The sequence below is a fragment of the Thunnus albacares genome, chromosome 24 (assembly GCF_914725855.1).
Source record: "Thunnus albacares chromosome 24, fThuAlb1.1, whole genome shotgun sequence".
NCBI classification, from domain to species: domain Eukaryota; kingdom Metazoa; phylum Chordata; class Actinopteri; order Scombriformes; family Scombridae; genus Thunnus; species Thunnus albacares.
In genome coordinates, this window is record NC_058129.1 from 18562907 (window position 1) to 18585314 (window position 22408).

General features: G+C 40.6%; 2 protein-coding genes and 1 long non-coding RNA gene across 3 annotated transcripts; 2 read left to right on the forward strand and 1 right to left on the reverse strand.

Moving 5' to 3' along the window:
* Positions 1-1049: 1049 nt before the first annotated feature.
* LOC122976168 lies at positions 1050-4697 on the forward strand. Its single transcript, XR_006400846.1, has 2 exons — positions 1050-3738; positions 4135-4697. It is a non-coding gene; the product is annotated as an uncharacterized LOC122976168 (long non-coding RNA).
* LOC122976162 (inhibin beta B chain-like) lies at positions 4682-12752 on the reverse strand. Its single transcript, XM_044344461.1, has 2 exons — positions 11620-12752; positions 4682-6226 (listed from the first exon to the last, which is right to left on the reverse strand). The coding sequence occupies exons 1-2, from the start codon at positions 12014-12016 to the stop codon at positions 5457-5459; spliced, it is 1167 nt and encodes a 388-aa protein (XP_044200396.1). The 5' UTR covers positions 12017-12752; the 3' UTR covers positions 4682-5456.
* Positions 12753-16237: 3485 nt separating this feature from the next.
* LOC122976163 (ras-related protein Ral-B-like) lies at positions 16238-20999 on the forward strand. Its single transcript, XM_044344463.1, has 5 exons — positions 16238-16432; positions 17916-18038; positions 18126-18334; positions 18578-18752; positions 19307-20999. Exons 2-5 carry the CDS (start codon positions 17925-17927, stop codon positions 19412-19414), a joined length of 606 nt encoding a protein of 201 aa, XP_044200398.1. The 5' UTR covers positions 16238-16432; positions 17916-17924; the 3' UTR covers positions 19415-20999.
* Positions 21000-22408: the final 1409 nt, after the last annotated feature.

The window sequence follows — 22408 nt, forward strand, 5'->3', positions numbered from 1 at the left end:
TGATGACATCTTCATATTATATAAAATATGACCTGAACATCATCCCTCTGCTGATAATAACATGTGTAGTGAATGTTTCTGGGCTTTGACGTCTCCCTCTTGGCATCACAAGATGCAGAAATATATCAACACATCTGGGCAAACGTGGCAGAAAAAAACACCTGTTTGAGCCGCCAGAGATACCCAGCTGTTAACATCTCACACACATCTGTAGTGAAAGTACTGCAGTAAAAGTACATAAGTATTATGAGCTTGATGTAGTTAAAGTATTGCAGTAAAAGTACATAAGTATTATGAGCTTGATGTAGTTAAAGTATTGCAGTAAAAGTACATAAGTATTATGAGCTTGATGTAGTTAAAGTATTGCAGTAAAAGTACATAAGTATTATGAGCTTGATGTAGTTAAAGTATTGCAGTAAAAGTAGTGGTTTGGTCCCTCTGACTGATATATTATTATATATGACATCATTAGATTATTAATAGTGAAGCATCAGTGTTAGAGCAGCATGTTACTGTTGTAGCTGCTGGAGGTGGAGCTAGTTTACACTACTTTATATACAGTTAGCTAGTTTAGTCCAGTGGTTCCCAACCTAGGGGTCGGGCCCCTCCAAAGGGTCAGCAGATAAATCTGAGGGGTGGTGAGATGATTAATGGGAGAGGAAAGAAGAAAAAACAAAGTTCTGATACACAAATCTGTTTTCAGTTTTTGGACTTTTTCTCTAATCTTTGATTTTTGCTGAAATATTGGATCATTTGAACATTTATTGAAATGAAAGCATGTGAGAAGTTTAGAGGGAAAAATCACTATTTGGTGGAGCTGTGAACAACTCATAGACATGTGAAATGTGACCCCGACTACACACTGCTTTTTGTAAGACGTCAAAAGACAAAAAGGTTGGAAACCACTGGTTTCATCTTTAACAATGTGTTGTATTTTAAAAGCTTGTTATATTATCCATTGTGTCAAATTTTCATCTGAAAAGTAACTAAAGCTGTCAAATAAATGTAGTGGAGTAGAAAGTACAATATTTCCTTTAGTTGGAGCCACATTCAACACATTGATCCAAATATTCCTCCATCAGTGTTTGATGACGCAACAACAAATCCATAAAATTGGTAATAAGAAATTTATTTTTCAACAATTACAAAGAACAAAATATTTCAAAAGCATATTCATATGTTACATCGACTGTACAGGGATCAGATGGCATGTGCTTTTACTCTAAATGACTCTGGAACAAGAGCTAACAAAAAAAAAAAAAAAAGAAGAAGAAGAAAAGAAAACTAGGAATATTTAAGTAATTTGATGAAAAAATATGAAATATTCCATGTCTAGGTACAAAATAGAAAAGAGATTAAGCTGATTATGGACTGATATTATACCCTGATACAGTGTTTAGGCCTCTTTTAACTGTCACAAAGTACTTTACAACAACAAAAACATGACGGCATCGCCATCTCTCAATAGCTAAACCTCTTGGCCTCTTTGGTTCCATGATTAGGTATAATACATTTGAACAGAGCTCAATTTTGCTTCTATAAAAATAACTTTTTTTTTTTTTCTTTCAATGGCAGTTTCTATTTATTTTTATTTATTCTTATTACTAGTCACGCAACTCCTCAGTGCAAATATTCTAACATTCGCTTTGAAGAATAAGCGAAAGATTACAGTGGCAGGAGAGGGAGGTCGGAGGTCGGGCGGCGGTCGGGAGGCGGAGGAGGAGGAGGAGGAGGTGAGTACCTGAAAGCTCAGGTATTAAATGTGTACCGGTGAAGCCTGTGAATGAGAAGCAAGAACGTACCGGACCGGAAGAAATAACAGGTTCACTGAAACGTTTTTTTTTTTTTTTTTTAACCTGAAAAAACATCAAAGTGATGTCAAAGAGACTTGAGGCCTGAAAACTGTGTCTCAAAGTGTGTTACCGTGCCAAACAGGCCATGATGGGAACTCCACCGAGACACATCCATTTAGACTCCTAAATCACTATTCATGCATCACATTTGGGTCAAAGTTAGCCCCAGTTTGTGTCTCTTTTTACATTTCAGACATTTTTAAATGGATTATTACAAAAAAGGAAGTAAAACTAATCTTTTAAAAAACCCAACAGGTCCCTCCAGTAACTCTATTTATCAACCACAGTGACATATCACCTTGTTTATTTATCTACATTGATCATATTTGACATTTTCCTGCTATTTTATAACAGTTCCCTACTGTTTTTTTGGCTTGTGACGCCCTCAAACAAAACTACATCTTCCTCTTGTCTTGTTTATGTCATTCATCCTTCTCACACTGTTTTATTTGAATGCTTCTTGAGGCTTGAAAAATGTAAAACTGTCCAATAATTCACAAGAAAACAGCTCAGAATCGAGGGGAAGGTCTGTAAAAATAAACATTTTTGTGTGATAAAATCATCTCCGACCCCTTAAACTTATGTCATGTCCCCTTGGGTGGTGGTGGGGGGGGGAAGCATTGCTCTACAGTGCTTTAATTGTTTTTTCATACGCCATACGGGATGGACAAGTAGATATGTCACTTTGATTGATGTGTTTGTTTGGTTGAAGGAATAGAGTCTTCAAATCATAAAAGTCTTCTTCACTGCACAGCGAAAAAACAGTCTGTCTCCCCGACCGTCTCCTAAAAACAACATTTATATGTTTTTATCAACATAATAAGTAAAAGTCGACGCTGATTTAAGACAGGATGTGTTTACTTCTTCAATCTTTAACCAAAACCGATGTTGTTACCAAACTTTTATCCAACCACAATCTCTCCTCGACCTTGAAAGTTGCTCTTCCTGGACTGGGAAAGTGTTTCCTCTACAGCGTATTTGGTGGAACCATTAAGATAAAAGTCATTTTTAGGAATCACGGCAGCCAGTTCGCCATTTTTATAAGACCTGCTGGGTTTTTTCAAACATTAATCAGACTTCACCACCTACGAACAGGAAGATGTTTCATCAGGACAGTAAGTATCCGCCTCCGCCGCCTCCCGGCCGGATCGCCGAACCCGTCCCTGCGTGCCACACTTACATTTCAAGTATTGGTGATAGTTTGTCACTAGAGCTTAAGTTCAGCTTGTCTGGTTTATATGGGTAAATACTATACATTGCATAGCTCATGCGGCACTTATTTCTTTTTAGAAGGACTGTGGGGCAACGGTGCGCCAACGTCGGGCTCGTTAAAGGCATTTCAATCTGCAAGTGCTATCAAAGTGTGCATCGGGAAATGTGCGAAGCTGCTGCTGCTGCTGCGCCATCACGTAAAAAAACTGTAGCGATACGAGCAAACTTTTCACTTTCGCTGACTTGAAACGAGAGAATTTGTTGTGACAACTGGAAGGAATCGAACTTTTTACCCTCCGAGGAGGAGGAGGAAGTGTGAAGCGACAACAAGGTGAAGGAAGGTTTTTACTTGTAACACCCGAACGACACAAAAGGCAGAAAAATATGTGAGTTCATTCCTGATATTCATTTCACCACCTTCATGTGGTGATTAAACACTGTTAAACTGTTATTCTGACCTCTGACTGGAGCGGTGAAACGGCACAGTCCTTTGAAAACTAAAGATTTATTTTGGTTATTTTATTTACTTGCCCGATTTAAAACACTAATTGAAAGGGTTGAAGTTCAGGCCATCATGCAGACGCCATATGGAAGTCTAGGAACTATTGAAACTATGAATAATACATAGTTTATGTTGTTAACTAACTCTTGAAATCTGCAGATTCCAGTTTGGGTCGATTGTTCCCTCAAATACTGAATCGTCCTCTCAAATAATTTGAGATTTTGTCTTTAACAGCCAAAAGTGAAAGTAATTTAAGCAAATTTGATGCACGTTTCTGTAATTTGGAGGCCTAAATGATTGATTAATTTATGAATTTAGGGAAAGAAATATGAATATTGGGCGCACTAATTGGCGCAATCCTTTGAAAACTAAAGATTTATTTTGGTTATTTTATTTACTTGCCCGATTTAAAAAAACTAATAGAAAGGGTGGAAGTTCAGGCCATCATGCAGACACCATATGGAAGGCTAGGAACTATTGAAACTGTGGATAATACGTCAGATATCAGAAGAGCTGGACAGAGTTTGTGTTGTTAACTAACTCTTGAAATCTGCAGATTCCAGTCAGCGGTAAATTTGGGTCGACAGTTCCCTCAAATACTTTGAGATGTTGTCTTTAACAGCCAAAATTGAAAGTAATTTGAGCAAATATGATGCACATTTCTACAATTTGGAGGCATAAATGATTGATTAATTTGTTGCAAATTTCTGAATTTAAGGAAAGAAATGCGAATATTGGGCACACAAATTGGTAATTTAAGGGTAGGGTTGACTGTTTTGACTGGCATGTTTCAGGATTTTGTTGAGAGAGTTTAAAATGTTTCTAACTCAACAAGCAGCAGTGTTTCCTCAACAATGAAGGTAATTGGGGGGAAAGATGTGTCCCGACAATCCGAGATCAGAAACACGACGTCCTAACAGTTAAGATTTTTTTGTCTGAATGTCAGGTGTGACCTCACGTCGGCAAGTCGACCTCTCTCGTTGTCAGTTCGGAGGATTATTTCATGGTTTTGTGACAGAATCAGTGTAACAGAAACCTTGTTGAAAAGTCTCTACGGATCATGTTTTTCCTGTTTCCATCCGTTTCTGGAATGCGTCCAAATGTTCATATTTGCTTGAAGCCGTTTTTTTAATCGTTGGAAAAAAAAAAAAAAAAAAAAAAAGAGTTTCTCTAACACGTCAGAAGTGCTGTACGTCGGTGAAGCTTGACTGGTGTCATTAACATTTTCAGTGCTTGTCCCAAGTGTTTTTGCACACATTGTTCCTTGAAAGAGGCATAGTTGAATCACCCCAACCTCCTCTGTGACTCATGTAAGGCTCCCTACACCTCCTCCAGAGACGATATATCATGTTCGAGGTTGGGTTTTATGTTCTACGCATGAAGAGTTTCATTCCAAAACTTCTTAACTAGTGGAAAACCTACTCTAACAACGTGACTGATAGCAGGAAATTAAATCAAATGGATGCTGCGTTTTTAAAGGCTAGTAGGTTACGCAAGTTCTGACAAAGATCCTCACTATCTTAGAGATATTTAATGAAGAACTTTAGATATTGATTGAAGTGGATATTTAAAGATTTGGAAGAGAACTCTTCACGTCCCTTTGAAGGAGACTGAATTGTTTCTTGACTAAAACAGTCTTCCACCAGAGAATATAACGAAATATATCAACAAACATAAATATATATACAAGTTTTTTTGTGCAGGCATACATGAAGGTGTGTAGATATGTGTGGATGAGGTTGTGTGTGCGCATGTTTTTCTCCATCGTCCATAAATATTCTGTTTCTATATTCTTTTTTTTGTTGTTGTTGTTGTTGTTGTAATATTGTGAAACTGTTTACAGTAAAGTTCTTCAGTTCCACCTTAAATAAACAGGAATAAAAACATACTCAAGCACAGCCACACTCCTCCACGATCATGTTGGGAACGTCCCGCTTGACGATGTTGTACTCGTCGTCAAAGTAGAGCATGGACATGGTGCTGAGCTTGGTGGGGATGCAGCAGGAGTTCATGGAGCCCGGGCGCATCCCCCGCATGCGGTACTGGTTCACGACCGCCGTGTGAAAGGACGAGACCGAACCGGGGACGCCCGCCATGTAGGCCGGGCAGTTCCCCTCGCAGTAGTTCCCAAAGTAGCCCGACGGCGCGATGATCCAGTCGTTCCAGCCGATGAGCCGGAAGTCTATGTAGAACTGCTGGCGGCAGCACAGGCTGCTGCTGCCGTCGCACTCCAGCCCCCTCTTCCGGATCCGGTGTTTGTTGTCGGCCTGCCGCGCCTGCACCACCAGGAAGGGCCGGTGGGACTCGTCGTTGTGGTTGAGCAGGACGGTCGTGACGCCTTCCGCCTCGCAGCCCTCGCAGCGCACGTCCAGGTTCTGGCGCCGGTCGCCCTTCTCGAACACCAACCGGACGGCGTCGGTCAGCATGAAGGTGTGCCAGCCGCTCCGCTTCAGCTCCACGCGCTTCTCCACCAGGTTCCACTTGCTGCTGAGGCCGGGCTCCTGGTAGTAAACCTTCACCGTCACCTTCCGCCTCGAACGCACCTCCAGAGGGGACAGCTTGAAGTAGAGCCAGAGGGTGGCCTGCGTCACGAAGAGGTTCTGGTTCCCCTCGCTGGAGATCAGGAAGAACAGGCTGGACTTGGACGTCACGATGTCATCTGAGGAACACAAACACATCAGAGGATTTGATTAAAACACAAAAGCCTGCGAGACAAAACCGTCTTAAATGAGTTGAAAACACTGTGAAAAAGCTGCAAGAACAGGGGTCATTTAACTGAAGGTGGACACTTATATCAGCTCTGTCATGTGGAACGTTTTGAAGACCAGACGGTCACAAAGGCGATTGAGCGCCTGAGGCCGAGGACGGGGGGTGGGGGGTGGAGGGGGGGGTGGGTGTGAACTTGGGAACAACTTAAAGTGAGACAACAGGCCCCCGGCTTCTCCTCAGTTCAGCCACAGATCCTGCGGACCGTGACAGGAAGGTGTTGGGCGCAGGGCCACTTGGCCTCCGACTCGGCCCAAATATGAGGCGGAGGAAGGGGAGGGAGGGAGCGTAAGAGAGCGGGCAAACAAAGGTTCAAAGGCTTTGTGGTGAATGCTGCCTGAAAATGAGATCTTATGGAGCCTAACTGTCCTCACAAAGAGGCCTTGAGAGCGCGTCGGCAGGGCCAGGCAGTGCGGGAGATGCAGCAACAAAACTCGGAAGAATGAAGACGCAAGAAAAACCATTTACATGACATTAGCTGCTTCTCAGAGAGCCGCTGCTGCAACAGACTGCAAATGGTCACAGTCTTTTCTATTTAGCGACCGTCAGCTCATTTGTGGGACGGACAGAAAAAGGATTGGAAGGGGGACAGCTGAGTAAAGCCAGAGATAAAGTTCTGTGTTTCCATTGCATCTTCCTGAGGAAAGTCCTGAACCAAAGCAAAAAGAAAAGATTTATATTATATCCAGACTACTTCTCATGTATTTGCAATTCATCTCATTTATTGGGTTTGTGAGTTTCTTTGTGTGTCTCTCTGCACGCCAGCGCTCCCATTAAGGAAGGATAAAGTTTTGATCTTGAGCAGAGACATGTAAATATCCTGAGAGTACTCCTGAGTAATTGATGGTGAAACAGGATTCGGTGCACTCAAGACCAGAAGCAACGGCCTCGCGGATCAAACCGTGCTCACTGGGATAAAAAAACCTTTTTTACTTTCTGCTTTTGTTACCGAGGAGAACACATGATGGACAGCTGTCAGGTGAAGAAGATTAGAAACATTCGTCAGGTCTGAACCTCCTGAACTCAGAGCGAAGCTGATCGGGGGGATAAATTGAGATTGACAGGCGGCGGGAAATCAGTGAGAGGACACAGAGTCCAGTGGTTGAAGTGGAGATTTCATAGATGAACAGTTGCACATGTACAACAGAACGGAGCGGAGTGTGTTTTTTTTTACGACCTGGCTGCAGGTTAAAATGCTTTAGATTATTCCTCTGAGAGAGAGGGGAGCAGAACTTTGTTGCCAGTCATCAAAGGGGAAGCGCGGGCCTCCGTGTGCGTATCTCCTCATCCATCACGAGACGACGAGGTTATCTCTGAGTCATTACTCAGCAGCTTGGATGTTAGATCACACACCGCTGAACAACGCAGGCTGGCAGATTAGAGCTGCTGCTGCTGCTGCCGTCGCCGTCGTCACCCCCCCCCCCCCGTTTCAAATTCAACAACGATAAAGCGCCTGCGAAATGAAAACACAGTTGAGCTGCGGGTGAGATTTTTTTTTTTTTTTTTGTTGTTGCACATATTCTTTCTTTCAAACTCTGGACTCGCGCACTTATCCTAAACTGCAGGGATCAAAGCTGAGACGCCTGTAATGTAGATATATAAACAAACGCTGAAGGAGAAGGGTGCGGTGTGTGTGTGTGTGTGTGTGTGTGTGTGTGTGTGTGTGTGTGTGTGTCGGGGAGTGTCCGCCGTACAATGAGACGGAGGAGGATAGTTAATTGACGGGTTTGACAGGGAATTCATTTGTCACAGACGACCAGCTCCATTGTCTGAGATGGTAATGAGATAAAATGAACTCCGTGACAAGATAAACTTAAAGGCAGCACACAGGAGTGACAGCAGCACGCAGGCGGCTCACACATAAATTCATATTAAACGTCCAGAAAAGTGATGCATTAAAATAGAAAAAGCATGCAGCTGTTTCCAACTGGCTCCACGTTATATATATGTGGACAAATATTTGGGTCTTGATTTCTTGCTGCTAAAGGCCACAAATGTTTAGCGAGTGAATAATAACAGGCAGATAAATAAACGGCAGTGTGTGTTGCAGCAATGACGTAATTGTGTAGCGTTCGAGTTCAACGCGCCTTTTTTCCACAACAAATGAATGAGCGAGCGTCGCAGTGAGAAGTCTAAAATTGGGCTTTTTTTAAAAAAAAATAAGATCAACACCACTTCTCTCAACAGGAAGTAAATCTTCATCTGAAGTGTGTGTGGTTTAAAAAAAACGCTGAGTCACTTCTCAAATAGATGACGACATACCAGGAGGTTAAATTACATTTAAATAAAATGATGAAATCTGATTTTGTTCCCTTTTTTTTTTTTTTTGCAGAAATGTTGAAATATTTTCTGCAACACGATGTGACAGAGAAAACCTGCAACTGGGATGCCAGTTGTAAACTGGTACCAGTTTAAATTTGACTGGTTTGTTGATAAAATGCTGAGTTTCTTCCATATTTGGCTCCAAACAAACAAGTAAAGATTTTGTCACGTGTGTGTTTTAAAGGTTGTACAGATTGACACATTTCACTCTAAATCTGTCTGTCTAAAGTTGAGTTGACACAACAATCCTTCAGGTCCATTTAGTAGGTGCTGTGGAGCTTTTGATCATATCACATGATCTTCATCAGCAGACGTAGTTTGTCCATGTTTCCTGAAGACTTCACATCAACTTTTAAACCAACGTGGACAAAAAAAGTCTTTAAAGTTCTCAAGAATTCAAAAACTACACAAACTCCATCTGCTGGTGAAGATCATGACACATGATCAAAAGCTGCAGAGCTGCTACTCAATGGACCTTTAGGTGAGATTTTTATCATCAGGTTTTTTTTAATACTGTTTGGAGCCGAAACGGAGCCATCAGCTCTCTATCAGACGATTTCCATCTATGACGTCATGAAAAAACAACAACAGGAAGCTCAAAAAAACCTGAACCGAAGGCGTCAAACTGATCGATTGATTGAGTTTTATTGATTTTCCTGAAAATTGCAAAAAAGTTCATGAAAAGTTTGACTCAGGACTACAAACTGTGACCCACTGCCACCAGCACCGTGCTCTCCAGTCACAGTGCTGCTTCATACTGTATAGTAGGGCCTGTAGTTAAATCACACACACACACACACACACACACACACACACACACACACACACTGTGAATTGTAATGGGGGTGCCAGGCTGCAGAGTTCAGCCCGTCAATCTGCATTCAGGCTGCAGGACGACCGACACAAAAGCTCTGACCTTATACTGAGGGGACTGATTCAACACAACCCTGCCATGTCACACACACACACACACACACACACACACACACACACACACACACACACAATCTCCTGGATGTAGATGCATGTATACGCCCACGCAGACACTCGTAGAAACACACACACACAGTTAAAAAAGCATCAATAACACACACACACACACAAAGATGTGACAGAGACACAAAAGCTCAAATACAACACAAACTGAGACAAATGACACTCAGACACATGACATAATGAACACACACACACACACACACACACACACAGGTTGAGAATAACAGCTCCAAACAGCCCCGAGTGCCGACACGAAGCAGCAATTTGTTGATGTGGAAAGCAGATGTTTTGTGTGTAGCGCCGTCGCTTTGAGAGAGGAGAGCGGAGACACGGACACACGTGGGCGAAAGCAGGTGGCGTCGTTGATCATTTTCAGCGCTGCTCCTTTCAGCCGCCCATGAGTAAATTGTTCCTCTGAGCCTTGTCGCCGTGCCATGTCCCCGCTGGCAGCCGCTCAGCGAAACGCTAAACGCAGCCAACTGGCAAGCGGACGGCGCCGAGGTGGAAGGTCTGCAACACAGCGGCCACAGAGAGAGAAACATCTGAAACTAAAAAGGCTCTCAGCGGGGAGCGAGAAAACCTCCGCCGACGCAGAGCAAAAGCTGCCATCATCAGTTTATGTTTCTGGAGTCGTTTGGTTTTCTAGGAAAGTGAACGTAACACGGGGGTGGAGGGGGGGGGGGGGGGGGGCCCTGAAGACCCAGATGTCCAACCTTCTCCTCAAGCACATGAACACACCAGAGGAGCTCATACTTAAAATTCCACTTTTTGAATGACACAAGTCTTAAAATCTCATTAGTTCTCCATCCGACACACTGACAGGTGCAACAAATGAGAAGCAACCTGCTAAATCACAAGTTTGAAAAGATCTTTTAAGTGCAGCTTTAACTTAAAGAACAAACAAACAGGTTTTAAATGAGATAAAATCATCACTTGTTTCTGGAGACACTTGCCTGACATTAAGGGGCCAACTGGGCTGTTAACTGGGGAGAAACCAGCATATAATGACAGTCTAACATCCATTAAACAGACAGCAAAGCAAAGGAAGAGCAAGTCAGCTGTTTATGTGTAAAAAATATAATTAAAAAGCTTTAAAAACTCCACAATATTTATGTTAATGTTTCACAAAACGATGCCGGTAGCAACTAAAGACAATCTCCGCTTTTATTTGGAGTGATTTCAGGCCCTTTGTGTCAACATCTGTTCAACATCAGCATGTTCTCTGCTCTGGGTTGTTTCTCAATCAGTCAGTAAATAGACACACACACACACACACACACACACACACACACACACAGAGGAAGCAGAGTTGGCTGATGTTCGTCCCCGAGCAGCAGCACCTGATTCATCACCGACATGCATCAAATATGGTTTCACATATTAAATTTCATGAGGACAAGTGTCCTAAACACACACACACACACACACACACACACACACACACACACACACACACACACCTGCAGAGTGTCATGAAGTCTGTTCTAACAGTTTAGTTTGAAGTCGTGTTAAATGTGTGTTATTTTGTTGATAAATTGATGCTGTTTTTCATCTCCGGATCTCTGGATGTTTGTGTATTTTGGAGGAAAAAGTGGATGATTAAAGGATGTTTTTTTTTTATTTCTCAGGATTAAATGAGATGTTTTTGATGAAAAGCAGCACAAGTTACATGATCTTGTGTGTCTCAGCTGATCCTTCAGACTGTCAGCTCATCTCTGCTGCCTGTGAGGATGCTGAGACACAAAGCGTTTCACCTTCAGCTGAGGCTCATTTTCTGGAAAACAAACGAATAAACCTGCAAACTCAATGTCTGCTACGAGTATTTGAACATTTCAGAAGGGAAATCAAAGCGTTTTCTTAATTTTCTTGAATGAACTTGATGCTAAAGTGGCTTGTTTAAAGAAAATATGTGAAAAAAACCTCAAATTGCAGCCTGAGAATAAAGATGTCTGCAGCTCCATCACGCACCTTTCTCCGCAAAGCTGATGATCTCCGAGCTCTCCTCCAGCACCTCGTTGCTCATCGCGTGTCCGTCCAGGTTGGGGATCTCCACCCTGCCGTCCTCCCGCAGCTTCCCGGCGTGAAGCTTCCGCAGCGCCGTCACCATGGCCGCCTTCGGGACCGGGTGCGTGATGTTGGGCCGCTCCCGCATCTGCAGCCTGCTCAGGATGTGCCTCTTGACCGCCTCTAGGAAGTCCACGTTCAGCTTTCCCGAGTCAGGGTCCTCCGGCTGAGCGACGCCGCAGGACGCGCAGGTATCCCGGGACGCCGTGTGCGCCTCCGCCTCGGTACCGGGCGCAGCGGTGCAGCGGATGGAGAGGACGCAAGCCACGAAGAGTGCCAGCCGGAAAAGACAGCTACTCATTTTCTGTTTGAGGAGGAGTAGAATAACTTTTTTCCCTCTTTTGTCAGAGTTAAAATCATAAAAAGAAATATGAACGGACAAGAAAAAGCGTCTCAGTGCCGAGCTGTCTCCATGCGTAACGGCGGTCCGCGCAGGTCTGACGCACTTTGATGCCAGTCGGTGCAGTTTATTTCCATTCACTCGAGGATGTGTGTGCAGGAAATCTCTTTATTACATCGTTATATTGATGTCTTTGGTCTTTCTCAGTTTCTCTCCTGTCAAAGTAAAAACAAAAAAAGCTGTGAAGGCGACTCCTCTTTACTCCTGATTATAGGAAACACTTTGAGTTTTGGAGCAGCTTCACACAAAGAGCATCAGAAGAAGAAGAAAACGTGTCATGGTTTCATTAATCAGCATCAGCCCAGCTGGAAGTCTCCCTTCAACATACTCCACAAACACAGATATTCCACATTTTTCTTTTTTCTTTTTTTTTTTTTTAAAAAGAAAAGTTCAATCCATCATATTCTGGTCCACAAACGCACCAGGTGACTCATCATCATCATCCTCACTTCTTTCTGTTCTCTTAAATGTATTTCAAACGTGGCTGGTCGTGACTCCCACTGTGCTGCTGCCGGAGTGCCGATGCGCAATTAAGAAGACGAAGAAGAAGAAGAGGAAGAAGAAGAAGAGGAGGAGGAGGACGAGGAGGTGTGCCAGTCAGCGCATCGAGGAGCGTTTCCATTCTGGCGTCTGGGACTCGGGGAGCCGCCACACACCGAAAACTTTTTTATATACAGGGGGGGTCAAAGTGAGGAGGGCGGAGCCAATGAGGAGACAGAGAGAGAGAGAGAGAGAGAGAGAGAGAGAGAGGGAGGGGGGCGGTGTTAATAAAAGTCCCTGAGGAGAAACCAGTGAATTATCTCTGATGGGATTCATATTGCACTTTAATCCCAAATTATATCCTGAAAGTCATTTATATAGAGGAAAACATGTTTTTATCAGCAGTAAGTTCAAATGTAGTCCAACTGATTCATTTAACCCCCAAAAAACTATATTCAGTTTATTTATTTATAGACATATAAACATTAAAACAGTTCATATTAAGACTCTTCACACTCATAATTAGTCTCTATAATAAACCTCTGAACCACTAATCTTATTTCACCTTCATTAATCAGTCTGTAACGAAGCTCTCAGAGAGCAGACAGAGTTTATTATCTTTTATCATTTAAAACAGGAGAACATAACAACCATCATGAGTCCAGTACATGTGATATAAATACAAATTTAACTCAGCCGGGACTCTCTATGTATAAAAAAATGTACATAAAAATCAGAAAAGTTGAAATCTGTTTGCATGTTCTGGTTCAGATGTTTTTACTGCTCTCAAATGTATAAATCTGACCTGAACAATAAATATAAAGGTTAAATTAATCCATTACAGGTAAAGATGTGATCAGGAAACTGTATTTAAAGGATTCATTAAGCTTGTTAAGTTATATTTTTAGTTTAAATATCAGTTTAATCTAATAGATCACATTTTATAATCTGATCACATGTTTTTATATAAAGTCTGAACCAATAACTGTCAGTTCAATGTAGAACAAGTGTTAAATACTATAAAATGGATGATTAAGTTCAGCACTTTAGTAAATGTGTTTAATCACTTTTCACCACTGATGTTTTTATATAAAATCGTTAAACTGGATCTGCTTCATTTATTTACCACTTTTAAAAACAAGTTTAAACTCTTTTATTCTCTTCTAATGTTGAGTTTATTGCTTTTATTGATCTCTTAGGTTCTATTTTTAGATTTGTACCCCGAGGCTCAACAAATAAAATCCTAATTTGACGTTTTATTTAAAAGATTATAGCTGTTAAATATATATGTGCATAGTTTATCATTTTTAATATTTGTCTTTAAAACTCTTTGAAGCTGCTCTATTTGCCTTCAGGGGGGATTCATCTGCACAGACTTGAACGTGAGATACATAAAAGATCATAAAATATAGAATAAAAATGTTAAACATTTGCTAAAACCTCGTATAAAAGTGAACGTGTGACAACACAACATAAACCCTGGATCACATCCAGCCATAATCAGCTGATCTTAATGTGCCTACAGGTGTTTTTATGTTATAGTATCACTGAAGTTTCCTTTAATAAAGTGATTTACAGTCACTTTGTAAGAAAATAATCTGGATTTTTATGCTTTAAAGTGTCTTTAAAAAGACTTTTCTCAAAGTAGAGTAAAGAAATGACACCAGAATTGCTTCCCACATAATTTCACCTCAAGAATTTAAAGATAATCCTTGTTCATGTTGATTCATAGTGTTTTAACTACTTCTAAACCTCCAGAAATACATCTACATATGTAAACAGGCCGGCCTGGTCTGAGTCGACGTCTGGACAACATTTGTTAGTAAAAAACTCTAAAACCAAATCAGCTCCTCGCAGCACGAGACATCCAGCAGCAGCAGCAGCCGCTGATGATGAAGGCAGCCTGAGGTGACCTTTGACCTCCAGCTGGTGATTATCATACAGCAAAACAACAGGAAGTGTAAAAACAGGTCAGGTCTGCGTTTCTCCTCACATGACCCGTTTTTTTTATTGAAGTCACATGAGTTTGATTCGACTCATCCTGACATGATGAATTAATAACACATGCTGCTCTGTTGAAATCTACATTCTTAAAGATTCCAGAGATACTAAATGTGTCAGGCTGAATTTGGGGGGGAAATGTGCATAAAATGAGACCGCAGGATGAAATGTGCTTTCTTTAACTTTTAATCTACTCGGAGGAGATTTAAAGGGACAATCAGGGAAGTTTACGTCGGCTGCGGTGCATCTGTGGTTCTGAGCTGAAGGAGATCAGTCAATGAGCTCAGCTGGTTGATCAGCAGCAGATAAAGTGATGAAATTGCGCCATCTTTGTTCCAAATACTGGAACTGCATCTTAAATATCTTCTCTTTAAACACTCTTTTATTTTTTGACAATATTTAATCACAGAAAACATTTTGTTTTCTGGATGTTTAGATTATCAGACGAGTTATGATGAAATGTTCCTGAACAGCAGAGGAAGAAGTATTCAGATACTTTACTGCAGTAAAAGTACTAATACAACAATGTAAAAATACTCCATTACAACTAAAAGTCCTGCATGAAACATCCTACTACAGTAAAAGTACATAAGTATTATGAGCTTGATGTAGTTAAAGTATTGCAGTAAAAGTACATAAGTATTATGAGCTTGATGTAGTTAAAGTATTGCAGTAAAAGTACATAAGTATTATGAGCTTGATGTAGTTAAAGTATTGCAGTAAAAGTAGTGGTTTGGTCCCTCTGACTGATATATTATTATATATGACATCATTAGATTATATACATTATTTCCCTGTTAAGTTTTTCACATTTTGTATGTCGTATGTTGCACAGATTCAGTAATATTCATGTTATATAAATAAAATTGACGTGACTTGTTATAATAAGTCTTCTGTATAACAGGGTGTGTAGCTGAAGCTAATTTCCTTTTACAAAATTTAACAAAAGTTTTAATGACAGTTATCAATATAATAAAGAATAAATAAATGAATTATTGAATAAATAAATTGTTTTTATTCAGAACTTTATGAACGTCAACACATTTATAAACTATATATTGAACATACAGTAAATTTAAGGTAACTTGTAATTTAAATATAATGTATAAAAATATATAATATCAATTAAACATACAAACACAATAAGAATAATACTAAAAGTAAAATATAGAAAAAGAAAAAAAAAATCTCATATATGTGTAAGAACTGCAGATTCTGACATTAGAGAAAAAACAACAAAAACAAACAAACAAAAAATAAACTCAATTGGTCTGAAAAACAATGCATGTTTAAAGGAGGAATAATTTGGAAATTATACTTATGTATATAAAGTTTTCCTAAAATAAATAAACATAAATAAATAGAAGGAATTCCGTGACATCACTTCCTGTTAGCTTATCAGCCTCGTCCTGAGAGGAGTGAACGGTGAGAGGTATCACTCGGTGTCAGTTTCTCGGTTCCGTCAGTTTCCTCCAGTCTGTGACGATGACCGCCATTTTATCGAACATATCTATATCTGAAGTTTATATTTTATTTAAATTGTACAATTTAAAACGCTTTTTTTAGTATCAGAAGGTTTAGAAAGTGTATTTTGTGGCAGTATTTAAGACCAACGGTCAACCCGTCGTCATGGTTACGACTACGCTTGCGCAGTTTCCGCCCCAGCGATGTTGTTTTTCAGCGCGCGGAGTGACGCCTCTGTCAGACACATACAATCTTCGACTGAGTACGGGTCCAAGGTGGGGCAGAAAGAGTCTCCTGGTTAACTTGTCAAAGTTGAGTGTGTGTCGCTGTATGGCGAATTCCTGAGTGAACGACAGAAAAACACGTTAGCAGGTGAGTGTTCAGACCGTTTCTTTGTTGTTTAAGCTACTTTGAAGCTTTCTTTGCGCGGCTGTGACGCGTTTTAAAGTCGTTTTCGTTGGATTCCCCCCTGAGGGAACGACGGTTATCTCTCACTAGCTAGTTATCTCGCGTGCCGACTGACGCTCCCCGCAGCCAATCGCAACCGCCGGAGGGGAGTTCGAACGCTGGTTTCAGCCAATCAGAGACGCTCCTCGGGGTGAAGGCGGGAACCGGGAAGAGCAGAAGTGTCTGTTTAGTGTTTTGTAGAAAGTGGTTTGGAGCTGTCAGCTGGTTCCTGTAGAGAGGAAGCTGAAGCTATGTGTTGACACTATGAGTTATAGTTCCTCTTTAAGTGAAGCCAGACATATTGTTCATTTATTTATTATGTTTTTAAAGCTCTCTCTATTAATATTCACCTCGTTCTGGACTCGGCCTGACAGCTTAAACTCCACATATTGTCACTTTTACCACAGTTTCACCCTCATGCTGGCGTCCTTGGAGGCTCAGCCCGCATTGAAGGCGAGCCGTAAAGGTCACTGACAAGTGGCTTTTTCCACCGACTTCCCAGCGGTGTATTTACAGTGGCTCTTTATCAGAAGGCCCTTCATTTGGCCAGTCAAACATGCTGGTTAGCATGGAAGTCTGAGCTCCTGACACCAGTTTGTGCCTCTCTCATGCTGTACATCATCACACTGGAGTCACAGCATATGTTTTAAAAAGAAATAGAACATAATGAAACAGGTTTAAAAGTAGTTTGAGTATCTTTAAAGACTCTTCTAACCATCCCGATGAGAAATATTCCATCAACTATGCCATTAAAACTTACTTTTAACCTGTTTTCCAAGTTCGGTGGAAACCGAAAACAACACATGTACGTGTGTTCATTTCAGATAAGATAAGAGTCTTATTGATTATTAAACGCAAATAAGACACCTCCCATATAGGCAGGGCACAGAATTAGCACTAGCCACCTGCCAAAAGCGGCCGGTAGATTAGCTTCAGTCACCAGCCAAAAAAACAACGGCAATCTGTTGAGTGGCTGGTAACATTTGAACATCCGCTAACCATCAAAAGTTAATTTTGCACCCTGCATACAGGTAATTTAAAGTGTTGGACAGGTGGCCCACGAGCTGATGAGACAGGACGAATATGAAGAGTAAAACAATTTAATGTTGGGCTTCATCTAATGATTAATTTCATTAATGTTTAATCTAGACATCTGAGGACGTCAGCGTGGTCTGTGGCGAAATGTAACAGGCTGCTAAAAACAATAAAATAAAGAAATGACAATAAAAGACAAACAAGAATACAACACAGCGGCTGTCAGATGAACAAGTCGAGCTCTATGAACAAATAGTTTGAGCTCTAGTTAAAGTATTGTTACAGTTATTATCTTATAGAGTAACTGAAACATGTTTTATTGTTCTGGAAGTGAATAACAGATGAATTTGTGATGTTTTCTGGACTGATGCAGACCAGAGTCATGGCCTCCAGCAAAAACAAGGGCCAGACCTCTCTGGCTCTCCACAAGGTGATCATGGTGGGCAGCGGCGGCGTGGGGAAGTCCGCCCTCACCCTGCAGTTCATGTACGACGAGGTGAGACTCCGACGCTACATTTCCCATGAGCGCTAGCTGTTTCCCCCCGTGTCCCGTCACACACACAAACCTTTTCTCTGCTCTCAGTTCGTGGAGGATTACGAGCCCACCAAGGCCGACAGCTACAGGAAGAAGGTGGTGCTGGACGGCGAGGACGTGCAGATTGACATCCTGGACACGGCGGGTCAGGAGGACTACGCCGCCATCAGAGACAACTACTTCCGCAGCGGCGAAGGCTTCCTGCTGGTCTTCTCCATCACAGAGCACGAGTCCTTCACGGCCACCGCGGAGCTCAGGTCTGTTTCTGGTTTTCATCTCTCAGCAGACTGTAAGAGTTTGTTTATTTCTCCTGTTTCACTCTCAAAAAGTTCAGATCTGTCTTTTTAAAAATCGTTTTCACTCGCGTTTGAGTGGTTTTTGCACAGTTAAAGTCACCTCAGCTCTTCAGCGAGGAGGCGAGAGAGAGATTTCCCGCTCGTTTTATTCTCTCAGAATAGTAAACAACCCCAACTTTATGTTTTTTCCCGCCGTCTCGTCAGGGAGCAGATCCTGCGGGTGAAGGAGGAGGAGGCGATCCCTCTGCTGCTGGTGGGGAACAAGTCGGACCTGGAGGAGCGGCGGCAGGTTTCTGCCGAGGAGGCGGCGGCGAGGGTGAGCGAGTGGGGGGTTCAGTACGTCGAGACGTCGGCCAAGACGAGAGCCAACGTGGACAAGGTACGCAAACACGATGACGCGCTGGATTCATTCAGGGTTGACAGAGAGTCAAAAACTAACATAGAGAGCAGCTACAGGTAGTCAGTGAGTAGCCTAGCAACCTACTGATGGAGACATAATCATCCTGGAAGTAGAGCTGCAACGATTAGTTGATCGACAGATAATTAATCAGCAAGAAAGAAGCCAAATATTTACTTGTTGCAGCTTCTCAGATGTGAAGATTTGAAGCTTTTATGTGTCGTTTATGACAGTAAACTGAAATCTTTGGATTTTTGATTGTTGATCTCAAAATGATTGATCAATTAATCAAGAAATGAATCTGCCAAAACCATCAGTCGCAGCTGTGTTTGTATTTTTGAGTCCAAGCTTAACAGGAAGTTCAGTTTCTCCTGTTTTCCTCTATGAGCTCATGAAGAGTCAACAGCTGTTTAAACCTCAGTACTCGTCAGTAAACGGGTGTCGTTCTCCTGGAGACTGATGGAGCTCTCTGGTTCACATCTCTCTCTCTCTCTCTCTCTCTCTCTCTCTCTCTCTCTCTCTCTCGTGTCTCTCAGGTTTTCTTCGACCTCATGCGGGAGGTCCGCAAGAAGAAAATGTCCGAGAGCAAAGACAAAAACGGACCGAGCGGCAAGAAGAAGAAAAAACCCTGCTGCATACTTTAACAACAAAACAAGTGCCAAAACCGAAAAAAAACAAAAAAAACAAAAAAAAAACAACCACCAAAGTCTACAAACTCTACAAACACCAACATTCACTTCAACAGCTGAGAGTTCAGACTCTCCATCCTCAGCCTCAAGTGTCTTTGGGCATTTATTCAGTTATTTTATTCTGAAATGTGTTTGTTTTTTTTTTCCTCCTAATGTACAAAATCCAAATTCTAAAATCATCATGTTGCCATATTCAGCACAAACAGTTCACACAGCAGCCGTTTCATGTCTTCAGGAACTTCACCTGTGATTCAACCAGAGGAACCAGAAAAAGTCCCTGTTCTCTGCTTCTTTCACATGTTCCAGGAACTGTTGAGACGTTAAAACAAAGCTTCGTTCTCACAGGAAACAAGAGACAAAATGTTTCTTGTGATGTTCGTCTGAAAAGAAAGAAAGAGAAGAAGAAGAAAGGTCATGAGATCAATGCAACACTAAATGCAAAGAACAGCAGGATGTTATTGTTGTTTTTTTTTTTTTAGAGCAGTTGTTGATGTTTAGAGTTCTTCATCTGTGGTGGAAAGTGAAAGCAGGAATGTACAAAAGGAACAAAACTCACCACGACTAAAACGACTAAAACGTCTCTTTTGTGAAGCTGCGTTTTTTTCACCAAAATCTGAAGAATCAAATTAGACGTTTAAAATGTTTTTACACGACGGAACAACAACAACAACAACAACAACAACAACAACAACAAGGTTGATGTTGTTTGTATTTACTGTTGCATGACTCTTCCTCCTCTCTCTTTTCTCTTCTTCTGTGGTTTTTAAACGAGTCGAGACGCCGACAGCAAAGCTTTTTAAGTTTGTTTTTGACTTTAACAAACAACCTGAGAGTTCTTCTTCCTCGTTTTATGAATGATGTCAACAGTTCCTCAAACTTTGGAAAAGGTTATTTAGCACCTGGAAGCGTCTCACAAGAAGTCACTGGTTCCTCTGGTTGATCCACTGGGAAAGTTCCTGCAGTGGAAAGTCTGTTAGATCCTCAATTATCTGGTTGGAAATATAAAAAAAAAAAAAGGGCAAAAAGGGTTTAAAAGCTTTAATTCTAAAGAAACACTCGCTTATTATTGACAATCCCTAGTTTTACCAGACGCCTGTTTGTTGACCTTTATAATTCAGCAGCTTTATTAGACGATAACAACATATTAGTCGTCTCTATCTGGTCAGTCTCAGTGTTATTTTGTGCCTTAAACTGTCGTCTGAGACACTTTGAGCTCTCAGTTGACTCTGTGAAGCTGTTTGGAAACCAGGAAACGCTTTAAATAATCAGTTTTTTTGGGGGGGAGGAAGAATCCCCGTCTATGTTGTTGTTTTATATCAATCTATCCGAAGTATTTTCACACATTCCTTCATATATGATGATCACACTTCCCAAACACTCCTGTGTAAGTATGAAAGCTTTACTCTTCACCTCCCTGACGAACACAAAGGGAAACCTATTTAATTCACTCATTACTCTCCTCGTTGTCTCTGTATTTATGACGTCTGTGTGTTTGACGGACGAACTCACATCTATTAAATAATAAACGACAGATTGATCACTGCTGCTTCCTTTGTGCCGACTGACGGATCTGAACATGACTGTGAAAATATTTAACATTTATTTTGAAAAGCTGAATATTAAATTGATAATTTATGACTTTATTTGAGTTTAAAAGAAGCTTTTCAATTTAAGAAATTACTGTTTTTGCCTAGAATTAGTTTGTTTTAGTATAAATATCTTTCATGGAAACTTAAAAGAAAATTCTGAGGAAATGAACCTTTAATTTAAGTGTTTGTTATTAGTATCAAATAATGTTTATATGACATAAACACAGATAACAGGATATTATTAGGTATTTAAGGTAAAAGTTCATTGCAAAAAACTTCTAATCAAGTCAATAATAATAATCCTAAAAAGTGTATTTTTTGTATTTTTTTCTTAATTAATATGCAAGAACAACATGTGATTAGAGGATTAGTCTCATATATTTGACACAACTAGAACCTGCAGGTTTAAAACATCCTGCAGTCCAGAGGTCAAAGGTCAAACACCTGAAGCAAACATCCACATCCTAAAATAATTTATTTTCAAAATAAGTGAAAAGAATCTGCTGCTTCAGTCAGAATATTACAGGAATTTCCTACAAATTGTTGTCTTATTTTGAAAAAACAAGGTCAAGTTGCTGCACAAAAACAAAGAAAATGAAACTTAATCTTAGAAAATATATTTAATGTTTTAATGTCAGTTTAATCCAGAAAACAACATGACAGAAATGATTTATTGAAAAGGTGAAAGAAGGCAGAATAAATCACATCAGATTTATTTAATAAGACTCAGAGTCTAATAATGATTCTTTCTACATTTCTACATCTTGAACTAAAGTTATAAAAGAAGGAAACGCTGCAGGTTGATTGTAATATATCGTTTGTCCACTAGATGACGCTCTGACATTCTGTAAGTTTTAATGTCCATCATGCAGCGAAGCAGCTTTAAAACAAACAACAAAACAAACTGTTTAATGATTTTAATGCAGAAAAACAACAAAACAAAATTCATCTTTCAGTTTGAGATGATTTTATTTTGAAATGTATTTATAATTAAAATGAATTTAAACGTCTAGTTGAGGTTTGATGTTTCACTGAACGCTGCAAAAATCTCTAACAAATAATTTTTGTCTGTTTTTGAGTCTTAAAGTTGTATTTTATTTTGAAAGAAGCTCAAAAATAATATTCCTGTTTGTCTCCAGTATAAATGACCTCGTTTAAAGTTCAATAATCTGCATTTTTCTTTCATTTCAAGATACAGACACTAATTACTGAAACAAGTTGATTTCTTTGGGAAACTGAGCTGCCAGATTTTAACACGTATTAAAAGAAAAATGAGGTTTTTATGACTCTTTTAGCGGTTTAACCTTTGACCTCCAGACGGCGGGAGGATGTTTCCGACCAGCTGATCTCTGGGAGTTTT

Bases quoted from the DNA above. Each gene is read 5' to 3' on its own strand.
- LOC122976162 (XM_044344461.1), bottom strand. From the start codon at position 12,016: ATGAGTAGCTGTCTTTTCCGGCTGGCACTCTTCGTGGCTTGCGTCCTC. The intron at 6,227-11,619 runs GTGCGTGATGGA...TGTGTTCCTCAG, and splicing joins CATCAGCTTTGCGGAGAAAG to ATGACATCGTGACGTCCAAG.
- LOC122976163 (XM_044344463.1), top strand. From the start codon at position 17,925: ATGGCCTCCAGCAAAAACAAGGGCCAGACCTCTCTGGCTCTCCACAAG. The intron at 18,039-18,125 runs GTGAGACTCCGA...CTCTGCTCTCAG, and splicing joins TGCAGTTCATGTACGACGAG to TTCGTGGAGGATTACGAGCC. The intron at 18,335-18,577 runs GTCTGTTTCTGG...CCGTCTCGTCAG, and splicing joins ACGGCCACCGCGGAGCTCAG to GGAGCAGATCCTGCGGGTGA.